This window comes from Aulonocara stuartgranti (assembly GCF_965226115.1).
Source record: "Aulonocara stuartgranti genome assembly, chromosome: 19".
NCBI lineage: Eukaryota > Metazoa > Chordata > Actinopteri > Cichliformes > Cichlidae > Aulonocara > Aulonocara stuartgranti.
In genome coordinates, this window is record NC_138955.1 from 2,377,575 (window position 1) to 2,386,356 (window position 8,782).

The window sequence follows — 8,782 nt, forward strand, 5'->3', positions numbered from 1 at the left end:
GGCCCTCTTTGTTTTACAAGAAAAATGTTCGCGGCCCCCCGGGTGCGCGCGCACGCACAAATACATCCTCCAACCACACACGCCCATATTTTGCTCCATTGCAGTTTATTTCACACCTCAAACATTTAGTAAACAATTAAGCAAATACAAGTAATCTGCAGGTAGTAATAAAATAAACTACTAACTCTTTTACGCTACGTCCGCACCTACACGGGTATTTTTGAAAACGCAGCTGTTTCGTCCACACGTAAACGGCGTTTTGAATCACCGATAACTGAGATTTTTTTAAATCCTTTTTTTGCGTTAACGTGTGGACGAGGAATACAGAGTTCGTCACGCAACGTCAAAGGTATGTGCCTTTTTTCACGTCAGCTGTGCGCCACGTTATTGTTTACATGAGAGGAATTGCAGAATGGCAGATAGAAACAAAATACTGTTAATCTGACTATCTTCAGGTTTTACACGCAGTTACTGTCCCTCCATTTAGAAAGGCAGAGGCGTCACGGTGTCATTATTTTACATGTAGTTGTTTTTTCCTGTGTAATAATATTCAACATTGCTATCAATACATTTTTCCAAAAAAAAAAAAAAGCCTCTCTGTGCAAAATGGGTTCAAAAACATAAACAGCTGTGGGATACTGTTTGTCCGTGATTTGAACCGGGGGATTAAATCGTGGCAGGATGAGCCTGATATTATTTGTATCCCACTGTAACTTTACTGTATAAAGAGCTAACATCTCCAAAATGTAGGAGTAGTTAGTAGTTGTTTTGGAAACATATTCAGCATATTCGGGCGCCCTGTGCTAGCAGTGTCCAAGCATTTTTTTTTTCCCCCTTTTCATACCGCGCCCCCGATGCAATGGCTCTGCGCCCCCCCTAGGGGGCGGGCCCCACACTTTGGGAAGCTCTGTATTATTGTGTAGTAATATTGAGTGTTAGTTAGTTTGGTTGAGTCTTTACCATCCAGATTACGACATTGATGACGAGGACCGTGGGAACCCCACCAAATGGCAGACCCTGGAGGACGCTGCTGTGGGAGTGCGAGCGGTAGCATCTCTCAGCTGTGCTGTTTTCATCCCCAAAACGTTGCAGGAACCCCAGAACATCTAGCTCCACGGGCCTCGCCTCCACAGGGGAAGCTCTCGTCACGAACAGCTCAGACTGAGCCATCAGCAATGGACCATATCTAATGGGAAATACAGATGAGCATCACTTACAATGTGTCAGCCATAGTATTTAAACTAATGCTAATTTAGCATTATCTTAACATGTTAATATTTAGCATTTAGCTAAAAACTCCATTGTAAAAGCACATTTTATTACATGTAAACTTCATCTGCTTAACAAATAAGTTTCCTCATTTTTGAAGATGAAAGGCTTTAAAAGAGTCACAGGTGGTATATAAACTACACTTACACAGCAGTGTTATATACCTAAAGTGTGCTAATATTAGCTAACAAGAACCACCTTCATACTTCAAGTTAGGCGGTAGCACCCAATCCAGCTAAATGAGGAGTTTTACTTCACGGTTTATGAGCCAACCTTTTCATTTTGTGTGATAAATAATGTGGCAATTCATCTCTCAAAGAATACACGGGTCACTCTAAACAGCTTTAGTCTTTGTTGTTATTGCACCCATCTTTTGAATACCCAGCCTCTGCCTGTAAAGAATCAGAATGACACTGTTAGTTAGCAATAATCTGTGAAACTGGAAGTTCATTCACTGCTGTGACTCACTTTCATCAGACAAGTGCCACACACACTCTAAGTGCAGTTATGATTGCATTTGCAAGGATCAGTTTAATGAGCATCACGGTCCATTAGCTACAATTGATCCGTTTGCTCCTTTTCTTTATCAGACAAATGGAAGTAGAGATGCTACATGAAAGTGACAAACTGGATAACAGATTTACCGGATGCTCTTTAGAAAAAATACAAACAAGCCCAACAAGAGTTAACAACAAACCCAACTGCAAGCTCGAACAGATTGTGAAGCGTGCACAGGATATGATCACTCACACTGCCATGACCACAGAATGAAGGCCTGAACCATCTGTCCTCCAGCACACACCATCCTCATTTTCAATCAATACAGTCCCCACTCCCAGCTGCTCGACTTGTGTACACTCCTTACTAAATAAACATTCGGAGGAAATGGAGCCGAAACGCAGTGCTGACAAAGTTCCGCGTCAGTGCTGCAGATTCACATAAACGACCAGATTTCATGGTGAAAATAATATTCCACGAGATGTTGTTGCTGTCACAGAACGGCATGCTCTGTAGTAAATACGCTGCGTGAGTCGCAGTTGGAAACGGCAGCCAAGAAATGAAAAGGTACCAGAGTGAGAAAAAAGGAAAGGAGGCTAAAAGCCATCAAATTGGCAACGATTACTGAACCTAATCTAGGGATGATTTATCGCTGCACCAATGATGTCACTTCTTGAGAAGCTCCATCACAGCTTTCTGAAGCATTTACCAAACACCTCATGTTGTGCACAGCAAGATTTCTCGTGTAGGAGGCGAGCAGATCAATGGTAGTGCTGCCCGAGTGTTGTACGTCACACTCGGAAAAGGTCTGAGGAGCAGAAAGTTAAAAATATAACCCAGGAAGGGCTTGTGAAACTGTATAGCTTACAGTCAATATTCAGATGCTGTCAGATACAGCAGCATCCTCCCTGTGGAGATGACTTGGAAGGAGATTCCCTGAGGACTGGTCACAAATTGAATCCATAACATACACACTCTGTTTCATAGATCACCTTTTCTCCCTTTGCCAGTGATGAATTTGAGCCATTAGTATAAACAAAGGGATTGTTTTAGCGCTAAAAATGGACGAGTAAACAAATACATTTATGGCACAAAGAGCGAACGCTGTGCTCTGACTAAACAAACACAGAAACTCCTACTGCCATTAAGTAGTTTGTCACATAAATTATAAGAAATGAGTGTAGTTTATACCTGCAGCTACTGGATGATGAATTTTTGGAGATTATTTTTGTCCAAGTTGTCTGATTAACAGACTAAATCTAAGTGGTTTATTTCTACAACAGCTCTATCCCTTTTGCAATCTTCCTAACAGAAATGATGACCGCAAGGTAAGTATAAACTGAAAACATGCTACGTTTTACTTTGACTTGCAGAAGCTTATACACACCTCTACTGACCCACTGAGCTCTCCCCCCTTCCTTTACCAGACAAGTCACTTACTTCTGTTGCTGCCGGCTGCTGATGCAAACAGTGAAACTCTTCTTCTGCACCTCAAGGACCGGGCAGGATGCTGAAGGATACAGGCTGACTGTGGAGTGGTTTTGCACAACATTTGGACAAACGTCACAGCATGACTCAGCAGTTTAATGCTGCGACTCCATGGTTATTCTTTTCTGTCCTAACCCTCGTGCTTAAACGCTCAGACATGCTAATGCTGATCCCAAGGTATCCATTTCTCCTCCAGCTTATTTGACTCTGCAAATCCGGAGTCTTTTTAAGCCTCTCCCTCTGCTCCCACATCTCTCCTCCTCCGAATCAAGCTTCCAAGCCAACGCAGCAGATTACAAACTGATGTTTGGCTTGTGAAGCAGTGTTGTGCTTCCCGCTGGCAGAATGAGTGGTATCTTTCCTCTGTGCTCAGTGAGACTATTATCATCACAGATGCTGAAGTCAATACAGGAGCCGTGAGCTTCTGATGAGCTACACCTAAGTTTGAGTCGGGCAAGCAGAAAAAATGGCAAGCTGTAAAGAAGAAAAACCTAGCTCAAGTCATCTAATCTGCTCAGTGCACCAGAAAAACAGCTGATGGATGTTTGTGTTTGTCTGTGCCAACCCTAACCACACTTTGGGAGAGCAGCAATATCAAACTAAGGCAAACACCTGAACCCAAATATCTACTGAGATGATCTAAAACATAACACTAAATGTGATTCGGAACATTTTTGCTTTTGTAACTGTTATTTTTACATAGTTTAAGAGCAACACTGTCACATTATTAAATATCTGAAATGCTTCTGTAGTGTTGTTTACAGTAAAATGTGTCCACAACATGGGAAACATAGGCATGGTTATTTTGCTGGCTTCAGTCTGTTTTTGTGAGGTAGGACTGCATTAAACTGCCAATAAAATTCACATAACTGCACTGTTAAGATTAAAAAGTCTGCACTTTCCACACAAGTTGAGACAGAGACTCAGCGAGGCTGCGTCTTATTGCTACGCCATCTTAAACTGGTCATGTGATTTGGACACACCAGCGGGTTCGTTGACTCCAGAGGATTAGAGAGGAAAGAAAAAAAGACTGACCAGTTCAGCAACACCAAAAGGCCTGAAATTCACAGAAGACAACTAAAGTGGATGATGGTAGAATTGTTTCCATAGTTAAGAAAAACAACTTCTCAACATCAACCCAAGTCATTAACACTTGAGAGACAAAGTGTGTCAGTCTACAATCAATTAATGCCTTCATAAATATAAATATAGAGGTGCAAACCACCGGTTACACTCAAGAACGCTGGATTAGACTTCGCCAAAAAAAACCTTCTAAAAAAGTCTGAAAATTCATATCAGAATTCAGAAGCATAGAGAAGGAGAGAAACAGCTAATGATCTGAAGATTATCACATCATCTGTCAAACATGGTAGAGATAATGTTATGGCATGAGCATGCATGGTGGAACTGTGTCACTGGTGTTTATTGTGGATGTGACTGCTGTTAGAAGCAGTCGGATGAATTGTAAAGTGTCCGTGGCTGTATTCTCTGATCAGATTGAGCCAAATACAAAACTGATCAAATAGGGCTTCACAGTACAAATGGACAATGGTAAATGGTAAATGGCCTGTATTTATATAGCGCTTTACTAGTCCCTAAGGACCCCAAAGCGCTTTACATATCCAGTCATCCACCCATTCACACACACATTCACACACTGGTGATGGCAAGCAATGACCCAAAGCATAGTGCAAAAGCAACCCAAGACAAGGAAGCAAAGAAATTGGATATTCTTCTGATCTCAGCCCAACAGAGCATGCTGTTCAGTTACTAAGTACAAAACTGAAGGCAGAAATATAAAAAAAAAAACAAGCACCAACTGAAGGTCTGGTAGAGCATCTCGAGGGCGAAAACACTGCAATTAGTTTTGTCTGTTGATTCTACACTTGATGTACTTGACTGCAAAGGATTTTAATCCAAGTATCTTTAAAAAAAATCCTTATATCTAAAATTATGCTAGTTTGTCCAATTGCTTTTGAACATTGAAAAATGAGGCACTGTCTGTAAAATGTGATTCATAAACAGTGCAATTTATTTTTTTTAATCTCCTTGAATTAAAGGTAAAAACTCTGCATTTCAAACACACGTTGGCTATCTGATTTAACATCTGCTGTGGTGACGTTCGTGATAAAAACTACATAATCTCAGTCCAACACATTATGGACCTAACAGTATTTTTCACTGTGATATTTTTTGTGTTTTAGAAGTAGTGAAGGTTAAAGGAGGCTCCTAAGAATGAATATAACTCAGTGTGATGTTTTCTCAAGTCATGAATGTACAAGTGTGTGTGTGTGTGTGTGTGTGTGTGTCAGACAAAACAATTTCACTGTTCATCAACAAATCAATCACTTGCGGTAAACTGCGATTCAATCCAGACATATTTCATGCCCTTACTAATATTATTTTGATGAAACCAGCTTCTGGATTTTTTTCAAAAGACTATTTTTGTTGTGTCATTACCTACAAATTATTTGTTAAAACACAAAGAAAAAGAACCTCATATTGAAACACTGATGGTAGTATTATAAGCAAAAAGCTAATATTTACATGTCAACAAGCTCAATGATGGTGACAATGCAAAAATGTGCTAATTAGCACTAACCCTTTCACTGGCACTTTATTAGGTACACCTGTTCGACTGCTTGCTAATGCAAATATCTAATCAGCCCAACAATACGACCTCTTGAAGTTCACACCGAGTATCAGAATATTGAAGAATAATGATTTGAATAACCTTGAATGCAACGTGTTTTGTGCACCAGACATGCACCAATAACAATGAGTATGTCAGACTGCTGATCTTCTCAGGATTTTCACACACAACCATTTCTAGGGTTTACAGATCACGGTCAGAAAAAGAAAAAGCCAGTGAGCTGCAGTTTTCTGGTTGAAAATACCTTGTTAAAGTGAGTGATCAGAGGATAATAGCCACTTTGAGCTACTAGGAAGCAGTGTTGGGCAAGTTACTTTGAAAAAGTAATTAATTATAGTTACGAGCGCGCGCAGCTGCTTAAAGCTGTAGCGTCCAGATTACTTACAGCTACTTCTGTGCAACTGATATAAGATGCGGTAAGCTGAAGACAGCTTCAACCGTCTGTTTGTTGAAAAATAGTAACGGACCGCATTTTCTTGTTAGTAACTGTAACGGCGTTGTAACGATAGGAATAGTAATTAGTTAGATTACTCGTTACTGAAAAAAGTAACGCCGTTATTCCCATCACTGCTAGGAAGGTAACAGTAACTCAAACATCCACAACAAATGTACGCAGAAGAGCATCTCTGAACGCACAACACAAACTTTAAAGGACTTGGGCTACAGGAACAGAAGAGCACACTGTAGTCCACTCCTGTCAGATAATAACAGGAAACTGAGGCTACAATTCGCACAACATCAGAAAAATAGGCCAATGGAAGACTTAGCCTACCTGAGTATTGCTGCTGACCCTGTCCATCCCTTATGACCACAGTGTACCATCTTCTGATGACTGTTTCCTGCACTATAACACACTATGTTGCAAAACTCAAATCATCCCAAGCTGGTTTCCTGAAGATATGTCAACGAGTTCACTGTACTCAAAAGGCCTCCCCAGTCACCAGATCTCAATTCAGTTTGGCACCTTTCTGATGTGGTGCAACGGCAGATCTGCATCTGACAAATCTGCAGCAATTGTGTGATTCTATCAAATCAATATGGACCAAAATCCAGCACCTTGTTGAATCTTTGCTATTAAGAATTAGTCCTGAAGGCAAAACCTGTCCAACCAATTGAGGGTTGATGGGAATCCCACTAGCTCGAAGACACTTGATTATACTCTTGTTGATCTCTCGATGGCACTAGAGGAGAAGTCAGTGGGTTCACCTAAGTGAGTGGAATCCATGTTGACAGGGACATGAATGTGTGAAGCAAATTTGGCATCAATAACTATTAAACAATCACACCAAAAACAAAAATAACAGGTGGTGCTAAGAAAAACAACAGGGAGGCTTCCAAAGTCATTAGGATCCATTTTCTGTGCCATGAATCTGGGCCAAACAAACTTGCATTGTCTTCCACCATATAGCGCCATATCAAAGACACTGGATATGCTGGGCTGTGAAAGCAAGATAAAGAAATAAATATTCAAACCAAGTGTTGGCATCCACTATTAGCTTTTACTATCCTTTAAATAACTGTGCCATATCTCTTCACAGATGATTTGTCATGCTGAAATAAGAAGCTGCTATGATATAAAATCCATGTCAGGGAAAACCGTAATCTCTACATATAAATTTGCTTCAGAGAGGCTGGATTCTAATTCCCAGCTGCACCACAGGCTAATAAATACCATAAAGTATTTGGTGGACAGTCTCTGTATAACTTCCCATTCCTTCGTAAAACATTCAGCTGGATCGAGATATATCCCCTGCCTGAGAGAACGAGAGAGCGATGGGCCCGTTTTTCCTGAGAAATGAACTATATATAAAATGTAAACTTCTGGTGACTTCCAAACCTCTGCACCCAATCAACTTACTGTCACCATAACTATGATATAACCCCGAGTACAATTTGCAATCGCCATAAATAAAACATTCACGACTTCAGAGGCGCGCTTCTCCTCTTGACTGCACTGACTGCAGCCTTGTTAAACATTTTCCCCCTGCCGCTGTTCTGTTTGTGTTTGCAAAATATGCCCTCTCTGCGCGAGACGGCCGCACCTGCACAGACAGGAAAGATTTGACATTTCCCTTATCGTTTGCTTTTGTGACGGCTCGGAGCTGGTAGAATATGCATGAACTTTTCTTTTTGTCAGCCGTGCCCTGCAGGGTTTTCTGAAGGTGAGACCCTAATTAGCAAAATCCTAGTTTTTCAAAAGTGTTTTGCATAAAGAATCTCTCTTTATTTGACTTTTAAAAAGCCAATGAAACTGCATGAGAGAACACATAGTGGGAGATCTCCTCCGACCTTTCGTGCTGAGATGTATGGGATAAAGTCAGTGGAGGTAGACAAAAAAATTTAACAGATAACTGCCACTTGACTCTGATGAAAACCTTAAAGCTACAATGGAGAAAATTCGTAGCTTAATAATGGTATCACCTAAAAGACTGTAAAAAGAGAGGGTTATGTAGAGAGAGCTAGGTTACCATGATAACCAGACTCTTTCCTTTTGTAATGCTTTGTACTTCAAGATGAGATGGGGAGTCAGTGCAACCTCCAGTCTGGCCTCATCAAACTTCAAAGGAGGATCATATTTTTCTTTTATATAATCTATGCGTTTGCTCTCCTGTCAATCATGTTGAAGGGCAGACAGTGAAACAAACCTCAGTGGCTGAAGCACTTATCGAGAATCCATTCAAGCTGAGAAGCTTTGGCTTCTGTTTCTCTGTACACTGCTTACAGTGACCCTTGGCCACTGGCATCAGATACAGATGACTCGAAGCCTGCTTCCTGCAGCAGTCCAAGTCCATGCAGCTTCTCTAGTATCTTATTATTATTATTAGCAGCTTCTCTAGACGATTTATATGCTGTTGCGATATCCAGCAAGGCTAG

At 40.8% G+C, this 8,782-nt stretch overlaps 1 protein-coding gene across 7 annotated transcripts in view; it reads right to left on the reverse strand.

Annotated features, from left to right (window-relative positions):
* Window positions 1-8,782, reverse strand: part of tmem63c (transmembrane protein 63C) — a 42,405-nt gene that overhangs the window by 26,863 nt on the left and 6,760 nt on the right. For 2 of the 7 annotated variants that reach the window (XM_082516567.1, XM_082516563.1), the window contains exons 2-3: window positions 3,208-3,295; window positions 961-1,186 (exon numbers count right to left, since the gene is read on the reverse strand). In XM_082516567.1, the coding sequence (XP_082372693.1) occupies window positions 961-1,170 (210 nt within the window). In that variant the 5' untranslated portion in view covers window positions 1,171-1,186; window positions 3,208-3,295. Of the gene's footprint in view, window positions 1-960; window positions 1,187-1,475; window positions 1,500-1,542; window positions 1,662-2,019; window positions 2,152-3,207; window positions 3,296-8,782 lie in introns of those variants that run through there. The other 5 variants (XM_082516566.1, XM_082516562.1, XM_082516564.1 and 2 more) reach the window with 4 other exon arrangements.